This window comes from Amblyomma maculatum, chromosome 6 (assembly GCF_055883805.1).
Source record: "Amblyomma maculatum isolate TAMU_Amacu chromosome 6, ASM5588380v1, whole genome shotgun sequence".
Taxonomy (NCBI): Eukaryota; Metazoa; Arthropoda; class Arachnida; order Ixodida; family Ixodidae; genus Amblyomma; species Amblyomma maculatum.
In genome coordinates, this window is record NC_139349.1 from 17345198 (window position 1) to 17359747 (window position 14550).

The 14550-nt window shown below is 45.2% G+C and overlaps 1 protein-coding gene across 3 annotated transcripts in view; it reads right to left on the minus strand.

Moving 5' to 3' along the window:
• The window catches only part of LOC146185173 (neural cell adhesion molecule 2-like), a 484255-nt gene that overhangs the window by 2369 nt on the left and 467336 nt on the right, over window positions 1-14550 (minus strand). For all 3 annotated transcript variants that reach the window (XM_084606154.1, XM_084606156.1, XM_084606155.1), the window contains 5 exons: window positions 7054-7182; window positions 4833-4863; window positions 4503-4585; window positions 4271-4392; window positions 1682-1816 (listed from right to left, as the gene is read on the minus strand). In XM_084606154.1, coding sequence (XP_084462280.1) covers window positions 1682-1816; window positions 4271-4392; window positions 4503-4585; window positions 4833-4863; window positions 7054-7182 — 500 coding nt within the window. The remainder of the gene's footprint in view (window positions 1-1681; window positions 1817-4270; window positions 4393-4502; window positions 4586-4832; window positions 4864-7053; window positions 7183-14550) is intronic.

Sequence of the window (14550 nt, forward strand, 5' to 3'; positions counted from 1 at the left end):
CCTCGCACTACATCACGCAACGGCATAATATCGAATGTGACAAAATAAAACAAAGATGGGATCGCCTTTTAAGTAGCTGGAGTTATTGCTCATTGTAAACTCTAGAACAATGAACAATTTGGAAGCCAGCGTTTTGAAAGTGCCTGCGAGTGCACGCGCCAAACGCGGGAACAACTTTAGGCATGTGCGCGCGTAAACGAGATAGGAAGCGCTTCAGATTAAATGATCCCATAATACAATACTCTGAAATCCCAAAGAAAAGGCACCAAAGGTAACATCATTCCGAGAACAATGAGCTGCCGAATAAATTAACAGGGTGCTGCTCGGATGTCCCGGTACCGGTTCAGGAATAGCCCATTTGGCTTCGCGTTTTACTTCGAGAAACACTGGGAATTTCCGAGGGCTTCGTACCCCTCCCCGATCGCAGTCTTCTGGTTCAGCGGAACCGAACGCAAGGCAGGTAAAACACGATGGTGAAACCAAGTTGTTAACCAAGAAATACAACATGTTACGCTGTTAGTGCGGCGCGGGTGATGTTGGCGCCAGAATACTGCTCTAAGCAGAAAGACGAACACAGAGCCGAGCTGAATTGAGACAACATGAAGAAGAATCTAAATGATTATGCTTAAATAGCGCTAGAAACACGGGTAGATAGAAAGACAGAAACACATTGTCCTGAAATGACAACTGATAGGAGTTGTCAGTTCAGCGCAATGTGTGTTTCTCTTTCATGTCCAGTGCTTCTGGCGCTTTTTCTGCATAATACCCAACCAATTCGCCAAACATGCCACTTCACTTAATCTAAATGAGCTTTGCAGAAAACCTTTAGTTTGACTCCCCGTGCTTACGTCCTTCGCTGCCGCCAGATAGCGGCTCCGGCGTGAACAGCGTCTTTGTATCCCCGTTATTGACGAATCAATCGCGCGGTGTGAAGAAGGCTGCCTGCCGCCCTGGCGGCTCACACGCAGATTTTGTGACATATAAGCAAAATCAGAGCTACGCGCGTATTTCGTTAACCGCGCGTCTGCGGTCAAACATACACGGGGACAGCTTTCGTTGGTTATGCAGCCAAGGCAGCGGAAGTGAGGCTTTTCTCAGTGTTACGAGACCGAGTAGCTCAAGTATACATCTAGCTACAGTTAATGTTCTAGTTCTGCCTTAATCTTGAGACAATTGCTTTTATGAGCCGTCCTCTGCACAGAAAGTATTTATTTACACCCCTGAGAGCCTGTTTAAAACTAAATTTGCCACTAATTAGGAGTTCACACGACATACTTATTCAAAAGGAAATCGTTACGAAAGCTTAGACACCTTCTTGGAGACGCAGCAGACTCGGTTCTCGTACGTTTCGAGGAATTATCGGCAAGCGGCGCAGCTATCGGCATGCGTCGCTTGTCGAATAATTATACGGTAACACTTCTTTCCATCTTCCTGCGTCAGCATAGTGACCTCTTTCGGAAAGCAAGAGCGTTCAATGGAACCAGACCTCAACGAAAGAAGTTGAGAGGACGCATGGTGATTGACAACTATACGGCACGCATCACTTGTATATGCAGGAGTCACATAAAACCATGATAATTTTTGATGTGTAAATTATTTTGCTCTTTACATGAAAACAAAAACATTATTCATGCGGCTGAAATGTGGCATGTTATAGGAGCAAGCTGCCGCTACTGCTCACCGTTAGCTGTCCTGCTGCTTGCTCGCATAATGCCTTATCAAAATCTTTGCTGCTTTCTGAGTAAGCTGAGTACTCCTGCAATGGTGTAAGTAGGATGGTGTCATTGTCCCGGACAGCTCGGGGAGAGCTCCAGTCCTGCGCAAAAAGAAAAAAAAAATACAGAACGGCATATGAGACCACCATTGAGCAGCGTGGATACGAAAAGAGCCTGTCCTTAAAGTGACAATGAAGAAACCTCTATCCAGTTATTCTTTTCAGCAAAAGTTTTTCTTTTGGTGTTTTCTGGATATGCAGACGCTGTTCGAAAGCGAAAGACGCACTAATCGTCAACAAGAATAGATTAACGCTTTTGGGGGTTTAAGCATGGTTTATACCTTGTGATACGAGGAGAAGCTGTGTTTATGGCTGTGCGTAGTTTAACAAGGTTGTACATAGTTTGACGGCTTCAATAAATGGGATGGATGCAGAAGCTTCGCCTTGGGAGTAGACGCGATAGCCTCTGCTGTAACACCGCATTTTACTTCGCGATTTTTGTACACCTATTTTTTTACGTTTTTTGGGGAATGAAAGGCGCAGAATTTATCTCTTTTTGGTGTGGACATCTACACTTAATTAGGTATAGGTCACACCGCCTTTTTATAACCGATGTTTTAAATATGTTCTAAATTTAAACGGTGCGCCACATTAGCAATGGTGTCAAAATCGGCCTGGCGTACTTGATTTCCAGTTCAAAGTCTAGCACGTGCAACCGTTTCATCCATTGCTCTGCTAAGCGCCGATCAGTGGCCGGATTTATATCAGGCGAATGGGGGGTCCCGTTTTTAGGCGCAACTACGGTGAGAGAAGCGAGTGCGCAGCGGCAAGTCAGCAGTGAGCCTTGTGGATATAGGTGCACCTGCCGAGCGGGCGATCACGTGGTGAAGCTTATGCTTTTTATGTCGCTGGTGCGGAACGACATGACCTTGAGCTTTTTATGCGAGATATGGAGCTTTCACTCCGAAAATTGTCCGCCCATCAACTGAAAGGCGTTACGCCCTAACCAAAACTTACTGGTTTTAACATGCTGCTTAGAACCGAATGGCTATGCAGCTTCGTCTTGCATCTATGATTCACGTTAAAATTTTGGCGTTGACGCACACATTTCACCATTTCACTTCCGCAATCAGGCGGTGGTGGAAAGGCTAATATTCGGTACTTTGTTTTTCTGTAGGGCTGTTTTCAAAAGAAGGGGCATCTTTGTGATTACAACGCCGTGCCTTATCGATATACAGGTCAGTTTTATTTTGCCCTCAGTGGGACCCCTGAAACTGACTACAGCTCATGATGTCTCTGAATGTTTTCCTCTGTCCCTTAAGATAACATTTCGTATTTAGGCGAGAACTAAGCATTTAATGTTTTTCTGAATTTGGGATACTGGCCTGAGCCGCGGTAGCTCCGATTCACATTACCTTCCTTTCTCTAACATTGCACTGTCTCGTCTTGAGTAACGGCTCATATCATAACGGACAGCGCCACGCACAACTGTAGTTACTCGCTTCGTGTTTTATTTCTCCTCTTGTCATATAGCGGCTATATGAACTTTTTCCGCTGTCCTACGTTTTTCATAAACACGGACTGGCCGTAGTCACACAGAGACCAGTTTAAAGTGAAATCAATTCAAATACACCTAGTCGCGAAATAAGGCGACAAAAGATGATTGTTTACCATATATATATGTATCTATCTTCATATATAGATGTGTGACCATTTAAGCTTGCTTAATTTGTTGTTTGAAACACGGAGCTGTGCTATGCGTTTGTGATATCAAGGTCTCACTAAATTATGTTCAAGGGGAATTCTGCGTAACGTTTATGGGCCTGTAAAGTGTTTGTAAAGTTTTCACAGACATAATACTGCTCTCCAGGCTCGAAACTATGCCGCAATTAAATATTGGCTTTTCCTTGCATAGAAATTAAAACTTTTGATGTCCTACTCCTGCTATTAGTAGTGTAGAAATGAGTTAATGTCAAAACCAACGAGCTTTCCAGCTGCGGACCACAAAACGCACACGCCTCCAAACACGACGCTTAGAAGCATCAAATGAGCTAGATATATGCTTGACCGGTGGAGTGGAAGCGCAGTTAAAGCGTTCCAAAAAAAAAAAAAAAAAAAAAAGAATGGTTTTCTTCGAGTTTTTATGTTTTATGCGTATGGTTTTTATATGTACACACGTATTCGATCGCGCAAAAGAAAAATATTCGCACCTCATTATATTACAACCAGCAAATTTTCCTATAGAGTAAATTCTTGCGGCCCGCATAGATGTCTTAAATGCGTTTACGCCTATGTGTTCCTGTTCGTGCCTGCGTGTTCAGTCCCGTCTTTCGCGCAGTTTTACTCGTTCGCTTCATATACCAACTAGCCCATCAGAGTGCCTCCCTTCCAACACAGCTCTAACTCCTGCCTTGCGGAGGAGTTCGACGTAGCTGTGCGTTGCAGTCTTCAGGATTTCGTATGCTTGGTGTCTCTCGTGCCGATATTTTTTCGCCGCTCTCCATTTGCCTACTTGAGCGCCCTGCGGCCTGCACGCAATAGTTTTGCGTCACTCACCGAGTTCTTGTGGAAAGCGACTCGGCTGATGGGGCCGAAATGTTGGGTCTCCCAGGATTTGGTCGTTCCTCCAAAGCTGCTTTCTAGCACCGGCCCTGCGATTGTGTCCCCCATGCGAACATCTGCAATCAGTTCAAAGCACCCTGCGTTAAGCAATATTCCACGCATTTTAGGAAGTCTGCGGAGCTCGCTTCAAGAAATGGCGAATTTCGCTCTTGGCAAAGGAGCGCACCTGGGATAATATCCGGGCATTTTTCTTCATCATGAAACATATCGTTTGTGTCATCCGTGTCTTTCTGGAGGGGCATATGCGATCTGCGAGGACAAAAGAACAAGACATGCAAGGGCAATTTGCAGTCAGACAACTTTTGGAACCAAACCGATTATTATAGCTCAGAATAAGGAGCCCGTATGACGAGAACAGGAATTTAGCGTCATCACTCCAGAAAAAAGAATTGGTGAGACGGCGTTATGAAGTTAACAAAGCTCTAGCGTGGCGTCAGCGGTACATGTTCTAGAAAGGTCTGCGCTGTAATAATTGAACAAGCCTGCTACAACTTACTTGTCATCCTTTTTCATTCTTTTCTGCCCGGCTGAAATAAAAAAGAAACGAAATCGAACATTAGTCTAGCTTTTAACAAATATGAGAACAGCAATATATGGCTTCACGAGCTTCATTCCAGCAGGGCAGAAACTTTTCTCGTAGAAACCCAGCAGACAAAATTATATTAAACAGTTTTCATAAAGCAAACAATTGATACAAGAGTTGATAATACGATGAATGTAAACACCATGTTTCACTTATAACAAACATTTTATGCGATACATGTTCAGAAAATGCGGAGAGAAGAGCTTGGAAGCTACGCTATGCATGGCCGCTGCACGAAACGGGCTATGTAGGTTTCTTTGCAAGCACTCCCTGGAATGCCCTATCGTTAAAGTTTAACTTGTGAAATATAAGCATGGGACATGCAATGCTGTGAGATAAATTCTTTGTTGCCTTAAGTCAGATAGTTTTTGTCGCACTTATGCAGTAGAATACCACTTGAACGAACGTCGTTCAAACGAAATATATTCATTCGTGCGAAATTTCTCAAGCCCCGACCTAAGCTCCATTGAACGCTACGCAAAAGCCTTTCATTTCAACGAACTTAAGTTATTTCTCATTTCAGTTTAACAGACGTTTACTGCGGCGCCCTCCTGTGTCTCCTAGGTCATACGCAGCCCATCAACAAACACAATCTGCACCTCATGTTGGATATTTTTTACAGTTTGGACCTGCGGCGCTTGAAATACGAGCTCGGAACAGCAGATGCGCGTACCCTAAGTGCGTATCGAATGAAGATTATGACTCGGCACCATGCTCTACACGCACCTGCGAAGTATTCTCCGCTCCCCGCGCGCCAGCAATCACGAAGTCTGCTCTTACGACATAGTGTGCGTCATCCTACCCTACTACGTAGTAAGAGAAAACAGTTTGAATTCGACCGGCGGGGGAAAAAAAAAACTCGACTTCTTATCCCAATACCTCAGCAATAATTCGATTTTTTGCTGCCGGATATGTGGCGACAGTGTCACCAAATGCCGTTTAATAGATTTCGATAGCATATTTGGGTGTCTTTAGTGTCCCTTTAAGTTAAGAAGAACGCATTCAAATTTCAGCCAGTGACATTCTATGCTCAATAACACTTGCTGTGGCACACATCAAAATTTATGTTGATGAAGCTTAACATTCCAACACGACTCTGGCTGTGAGAGATGCCGTATTGGAGGTGTCCGCATTGTTTCGGCTGTATGGGGTTCCTTATTGTGCACTGGCAATGAACAGTACACGGCCGTCTGCGTTTCGCCTGAACAAACGGGCGGGAACCGCGTCTGAAATTAAACCCGGGCCAACCAGCTAAGCAGTCGAGCGCCCTGATTACTGAGACTCTGAGGCAGGGCCGACCAACTTGTTTGAAATGAACGAATAATTTTTGCTTGATGATTTTTAAATACAACGCAATTCATCCCGAAATGGTAGCCTCTGTCGCTGATGTTTTGGCCCACACACACATCCAAGCCCGAAACTACTTCCTGCTCTAAAAATCAGAATTAACGAGTACGTCTCGATGTAGAGAGTCTGCAGAGTAGATTGCGAGATTGTACTCATTGTCCTACTGGTCGCCTTCGTAGTGATAAAATCATTTCGACTTGTTTGATGTAATTTTAAAATATATAACAGCAGTGAAAAGTCACTGTTATGGCTTACAACATGGAGGAAGGAAAACTTAGGAGAGGCCCTGATGTCATTTTTTTGAAGCCGGCGCGGCCGCACCGCGACCGGACGCTGCAACGTCTCTCCTCCTCCTTTACGCTTTCTTCGCGACGCTCATGGACCTGGGGCCCTTAGCAACGCTGTTGCTAGTGGCACGAGTTTTCATAGCAACAGCGTCGCCGTTGCTAATGGCCCAACTTGGCTAACCCTAATTTTGACGTCACTTCCGCCACACTTTCTCCAATGCATTGGGAATAGCAAGTGCCTCTCCTTAAGTTGTTTCCTTCCTCCATGGCTTACAATTACTCTAAACTGCTACTGTCATTCTCAGATATAAGAACACGTGCATTGATAATCGGTTTTAGCTACCTTCATTGAGTGCGAAAAAAGAAAAGAAAGTACTTTACTGCCCTCTCACTGTAATAAGAAGCCTTAGAAATGGGTGAAAAGAACTACTTCAACAGAATGAACTGCCAAGGAAAGTCCAGAACGCGTCGCTGTTGAGGACGGTAAATAACCTGCTCACCTTTGTCATTGTCCGGGCGACTTCTGAACTTCATGACGATCACTATGGCGATGGCAATCACTGCGAGGCCTCCGACAACGGCGATCAGCGCCGCAAGAAGAGGGCTGAAGTTGAGATGCCATGTGCCCTCTGCAAAGAAAAAAAACGCAACAATAGGACGCAAGAGGTTAAAGCAGCATTCTACGTAGCAGCTGCAGATTATACAGTTGTATTGAAAAGCGCGCGATTAAGAACGGAACGTGAGGGGGATGTTCGCATTTCATTAGGCGCTAAGTGCTGCCGACCATTTTTCGGGGCACGACTTTTTTTATTTTTTTTTGCCAATTTTCTACTTATTTTAGAATCCCTTTGAATCGTGTGGTGGCTAAAGCTGCATTTAAATACAAATCTTATTTAAATAATGTTCTTTTATGTTATCGATTTCATTAGCAGAACGTTGCGCCGCATCCACGAATGAAGTGGCCTAAAGGACTTTTTTATTTTGCGAAGTCTTAGTTTCTTGGGACGGTCTCACATAAGTTGTGCGTACTAATTTTCTCGAATATTTAGAAAATTGTTGCTTTCACGTAGGTTATAGCTTGCATGCACAATATTAGAAGTGCTTCGCCACATCCTGCATGCTCTCTGACTTGCAAACAACAAATCCAGCAAATGTCCCTTGTGTTCCGATGCCCACGGCTCTTTTTAGTTCAAGGTCTGATCGGCTCATCTTTTCTTTTGACCTCGTAAAGCCAGATATCATGGATGAATCGCCAGGCGTTTTGAAATCGGGCTTCACCACTGAGATCAGAACCCAGCCTTCCAGGATCCTTGAATGCATAGGCACACAACCAGTAGGCCAGGCAGACACGTTCGTACGGTGTGGTTAAGCGAGCGTTTGCATCTATGTCGCACCTGGTATCTTGAGGAACATATATCTCGGTCCTGCTCATAAGTTGGCCCCCTGCAATTAGTACCTGGGAGGTGGCGTTCTAGGGTGCTAATTGATCGGCGATTTCTGTGACCTCACCTGTAGTAAAGTTACCTGTATTTGTGTTCGCTTACGTTAAGAATGCGCACGATGGCAGCAGTGACGTACGTGTCACGAGGTTTAACCGTGTAAACTTGAGTAAGGAGCAGGGATGAGCTCAGACTGCTTTGATATGGATAGCGAGCCAGGTCCTTCTTGGTAGTTTTCTGAGGCAACGGTACGCCGCACCAAGTGGCGTGAACAAGAGCGGGCGAAAAGACAGCAACAACGTCATCCACGTTTATCATCTACCAAGGTTAACTACGCCCAAGTAGTGCTTTCGCTTGTTATATTAGGCTTAGTCACGTTAAACGTCTGCATTTGTCCATCTCTCTCTTTTTGTTCTCTCTTTCCTTTTTTTTTTTTTTTTTTTTTTTTTTGCGACCGTCAGGATTGATTTAATATTTCGCAACCACAGAGGCTGCACTGAATTGAGTGTTATCAACAGCCTGCTGAGAGTTTGCGAATTAACTGCAGTATCTCTAAGTCGATAATATATCGGGACATAAAAATAGCATTTATTGGAGGCGGATTTGATAAGACCCCATGATCAAGCACCGTTCCCTCTGAGAGCGGGCTTCTCTCAAAGCGACTCAGCGAGCGAGTGAGTGAGTTAGCGAGGGAAGCTGTTACAGCAGGGCAAGCGCTTGAGACTGTGGCGCTGGTTCGGATCTCTCGTACTGCAAAAGTATACGCACTCCTGCATATATAATAAATAAAAATTTAAAAAGAAGAAAATGCACAAGATGCTTGTTCTACGTGAAAATTACGTGTTTCTGAGGCCTTTAGCCCCGGAGAAAGTTGGATGATCAAGACCCCACTCGGTGGGGCAGCAAATGCAGATGTGATAAGAAAAAGCGGAAAAGGGAAAAGGTTTTAAGGTCTATTTGAGTGTTACATTTTCGATGCATGCGCAAAAGTCATGTATCATAATCGTCATCATGATTATCTGGACAATAAATCTTCAAAACGAAGGCCTCTCCAATATTCCTCCAATTAACCCAATCCTGCATTACCTGCACTCGCTTGACCTCTGGAACGATCTTAACATCATCCGCCCATTTATAGGCTTTTCTTATGTATAAACTGAACAGTTCTAGAAAAACAGTGCATATCGTAGCTGGCCTTCAAAATGAAACTGGCGCGTTAAAGACTACGCACTCACTAAACTTACGAGATGTCAGAAACAATAAAACGGGCTAACACAAATTTATCTTGCGTGCTGTTCAGTGGTGCCCCCTTTTCGGTGTGTCACACGGTTACACAAGCCCTAAAGCTCTGAGAGACTGTTCTTGAAAAGCAGCTCAAGTGCGAAAGTTCTTGCTCAAGAAGCTCTTGTATACGACTCCATCAGGTGTTTTTCTTTAACTTCTTTTTGCCGGCCCTGAGCATGAAGACGGAACAGCTCTCGGAGCTCTTCACTCATCGCAAACGTAGCTATGTTTTTTACTTTATCGGCGCTTTCGTGCTAGCTCCCTGTCGGGGCTTTAGATCAACGCCGAAGACGGCAGGAGTTTCTCGGAGTTCGATGGCTGAGTGCCGACGAAGTATTCGAAGCTCTGAGGCGTAAGTAAATGATCGAACGGAAGCTGCCTCTCAAAGGTAACGTAAAAAGTGACAGACGTCAACATGGGATTAGACGAGACTAAAACTCAGATAAAATCAGCAAGTAACCGGTCGCGTCAGATCACCTAAATGGAAGTGTTCCTGCCTGCGTTTATAAACACGGCGTTGTAGATATGCACCTAATGGTCTTGTGTGTTCTGTTTTGTCAGCTAACCTGAAAACACTCAAAATAGTCGGCAGCTCAACGATACTCCCTGGAAGATGCCGATGAGCCGGCGTACTCCAAACTGAACTTACGTTTACAAGGAGAAAAAAAAAAGTTTCTGGGCGAGCAGCACATCTATCAGGTTTCGTGCGATGCGCACTTAACCCTGACTTCTTCTTTAAAAGAAAAGAGTGCAGACGTTGCACTGAAGAACCACATGAAAGTTGTATCTGTGAAATTCGTCCTTGGTAAAGTGAGACGTCGCTTGACTCTGACATTTAAGGAGGGCTTCTCTCGCTAGAGAAAAAAAAAAAAAATAAGAAAGACATCGACAAGAGAATTCGTTGAAGTGCTTCCCTGGAGTGAAAGCGTTTTTCTTGGGAATGGAGGAGTGCTACGCTTTTGTATCGATACGCGTTCACCACAAGCCACGCAATGAATCTGTTCCATTAGAATTAATGAAAGCTGGATATTATTGCCCGTTAACTGCTTCTTCGAACATTTCAAACACGAAGCTAAGAAGTTGTGTTCTCCACAGGATACAATTAAAAAAATTGTGCGGGTTTAAGCATGGCTTCAACCTCGGGATAGAGCGAAAGCTGTGTTGTTATTGTTGTGGCTGTAGGAAGAAAGAAAAGAAAATGCGTGGTCCTGCTACTGGCTCTGTAGCTGAGCTACCTTCGCTGCCTCGTGCGTACAGAAGAAAAAATAGACAAGATAGAAAAAAAAAGAGGGAAAGAAGACGCGCGCCGCGACAACAGCCATCGTCCACCACCACCGAAGCGGTGGCGGGTGCAATGACAGTCTACAACAGATAAAAATCAGTGGCAGGCCAGTCCCCGTCGCAAGCGGCGGTGACCCATCTGTCCAGCCACATCAGGTCATGAATCAGCCACCCTTCATGAGCGTTGCAGCGATAGCCTTTTTAACAGCCGCTTTTCAATCCCCGTTTTTTTTTTTTTTTTCATATGTTATTGAAATTAAGTTTGGGGAAAAAAAGGAGCCTTATACTTTTAGTGGAAGGCTACGGAGTAATTTGGCCACCTCTGCTCCTTTAACATGCGCGGACATCGCGCAACACAGGGCGACCTCTCCGTTTGATTTATTTACTGATTTATTTATAGGAAGAGAAAGGCGCGGTAACTGTCTCACTTGTTTTCTGTGGACACCGCAACCGCGCCGTAAGGGGAGGGAGGAAGGTGGGAGTGAAGGTGGAAAGAGAGAAAGAGGAGCCGTAGTGGAGGGCTACGGCGTAATTTCGACCACCTGGGGATCTTTAACGTGCGCTGACATCGCACAGCACACGGACGCCTCTTCGTTTCGCCTCCATCGAAACGCAGGAGCCGAGGTCGGGGTCGGGTGCCGGGTACTCCGGCACAGTAGTCGGGCGTCTTACCACTGCACCACCCCGGCGGGGCTACCTCTCCGTTTAAGTTAGCTTTTGGGGAAAGGAAGGCTCAGTGTACATTTTGGTGGACACCACGAAATCGCGGACACCCACACTTAATTAGGTCAAGGTCACTAGAAGGGAAAATTTAGTGTCACACAAATTCCTGTTATACCTGGCGTAGGGAAGCTTTTTTATCCGCTGCAAATTGGCTTATAAAAAAAGGAAAGGTGGTGTCTGTCAAGGTCACTTGAAGATGAAATCCTGCGCTACGCTGACGGCTCGAAAAGCTGGCGTAGTGAAGTCATCGCTTCAAAATAAATTAGAAGAAGAAACAGTGTCATTGCTATTCCCCGAGCTCGAAATGTTCAGCACGACTGACAGCATACCTAATATCAATAAATGGATTTATATGAAACCTTCGCTGAGTATGTTTGCAATGCCGTATATCATCACTATATCTGCTATTACTAACGTCAGCTCTGATTTTGGGTGCGTTTTGAGCCCAGAAGAGTTTTTGCTATACACCACTGACAGGTTTTCTAAACGCACTCATCATTTAGGAGCTTTTCGAATTGAAATTCGAACTGCCAGCTCTGCTATAATGCGTCCTTCACTTAAGTCGCTGTAATAAACAAGTCACACAGTTGACGATTACTGGCCTTTTGTTTGCATCACGTTGTGAAGCAACAGAATGTAGTCCTCCACTGCGGCGTCTCTCATAGCCTGAGTTGCTTTGGGACGTTAAACCCCGCAAACCAACCAAACCAACTTCGTACATTCTGTTCCTATGGCGCAATACCTGTTGCGCCATGTCTGAGCACCCCCCCGGGGTGGTGCAGTGGTTACGGCGCTCGACTACTGTTCCCAAGGGCGCGGGATCGAATCCCGGCCTCGGCGGCAGCCTTTCGACGGAGGCGCAAAGCAAGGCGCCCGTGTGCTGTGCGATGTCAGTGCACATTAAAGAACCCCAGGTGGTAGAAATTTCCGGAGTCCTCCACTACGGCGTCTCTCATAGCCTGAGTTGCTTTGGGACGTTAAACCCCACGAACCAACAAACCAACCAACCATGTCTGAGCGCCGTTGCCATTGCTGACGTCATCACATGAAGTCGCTTCTGTGCCGACTTTCTTCGCATCTCTAGCCCTCAGTTTCGGTTCGGTAAGGGAAAAAGTCGTCGGATTTCATCGCGCTGAAGAGCTTTAGAAAATGAGTTTTTTCTTCTTTACTAAAACTCCTCATATGACTTCAACTCTCCACTGATATTAGCCACCCAACTGCGATAATAAGAAACGCTAATTAACGAGTTTTAGGCAGATAGCTGGATGATTAGGCGAGTTTTGCATCATACTGTGTCTGCTGCAGCAGAGGGAGTATTCCTGCAAATATTTTCGTTCCTATTTTTACATGCTATTTCTTATAATTATTTACTTTCCTCTAGTAAAACACGCAGTAAAGCGCTCCTTCGAATAAACTGCAGTTGTTGGTCATCGTAGGAATGGGGCAGTGCAAACGAAACGGGTACGCAAGAGAAGAGACATATTTGTGTTTTCTGTTGCGTCCCAGTTTATTTTGCGCTGCCCCTTTTCTATGATGAATAACCGACTAGCCGGCACCAAATTATTACGCAGTTGTTGGCACTTCTGCCCTACCGTTCTCGCCTCTTGTTTCTGCGCTGTTTCTCCAAGCAGTTTATTTGACGCGGCCGAGCCGATTCAGGGAACGCGACTTCACTATTTATGTCCCCTCCCTCCCCCATGATTTCACGGACAAGAGTCCGTGAAAGTATGTCATGCTAAACCCTATTCGGGCTGACGAGAATAGCCACTTCTGTTTTTTTTTTTCTTTTTTTTTTTGCGCTCGTGATGTTTCGCACAGAGACCATTTCTTTTTCTCAGGAAGCATTTCATTTTATTAATGTGAATCTCCCGGAATTCAAATTATTAAATAACGCCTCAGGTATGCATGGGCTCGTTCCCAGATCATTTGGCTGACTAACGTGTTGATCGATGAGTCGACACCTAATCGACTGGTGAACTATTTGACAGAGTGACTAAATTTTAGAGTTGTTTCGGAACAAGTTTTTTAATCCATAAATTGAAGTGTTCATGTTGTAGCGAACTATTGTTCAGAACCGTAAACGTTGAATCCTACTCAGCGTCAGAAATGTTGCATGTTTCTCTCAAATTTTTCAACTTGATCACGAATAGCAGTGAGGAATCTTCAACCAAGGAATTCGGTAGGGTCACAATTTCGCCTTTTTAAGTGCTACACTGCGCCTCTAAACTCTATTCCCAACCGAACAATTTTAGTAGTGCGAACTTCACTACAACATATTAGTATATTTTCACTAATATTCTGCAATCCTCCGGCAACGCACGGTACATTGCGCGTACAGAAGGAAGATGTGCCACCAACATCTTTGATTTGAATCCAGGAGGAATCGCGTGGTCTTATAATGGCTATGATATATAACGTCTTGCACAGGCCTCAAGTCTTAAAGGAAGTGGACGAAAGGGAAGCAAGAAACCGTAAAAAAAGTAAAGAACTTATTAATAGGGGCCCGCAGTTCGCCGTTTTAAGAGTGCGCGCGAACTCGGCAGCAAAGGCGTCTTTTGAGTTCTCGAAAAACCCATCAATTAGGAACAGCGAAGGCAGAACAAAGAAAGGAGGGGAAGTACATCCAGCGTAGTTTCTTTTACAGCCTGAATGGGGGAAGAAAAAACAGCGGCAGTCTGATGAATAACGACGGCAACCGACCCCGACTATGCCTTTTTTGTATCCTCGTCAGCGGTGCGAAGGGATCGCCTGGGGTGCTCTTGTGCTGGCACGGGAAACGGCCATTTGCGAAACAAAAGACACGGCTTCGCTTCGGCCGCTCGTCACGCCCACAGACGCTGGAATAATATGCGGCCGAGTGAAGTTGGAGGCCCGGAAGCTTTCGGTTACTCAGCCTTGCCAATGACGAAGCCGAACTCGGTCGCTATGTCATAACCGACGGCGAACATCTTCAACGGCCATGATCAGAGGAGGTCCCCCAAATGTTCTTTCCGGAGGAGAAGATGGCGCGCCAGTGAGAATGAGGATGTCGACAGGGCCCGAGCCTCGGGAACTTGGCTTCTAGCTTGAACAGCAGCCATTGTGTTGTGCATGCCACCGAGCATCAAAAATTACCATGGGAATATTTAAAATACTCAATACACCAATTTAGTCTTCCTATATGGCTATCAGAATAAGCTGGTGCGATGCGCAGGATACATTTTAGACGTCAAATTTTGCAGCGCGATGGAAGTGCACGCCACTGCTGTCATCTTAATTTTGCTCAGTTAC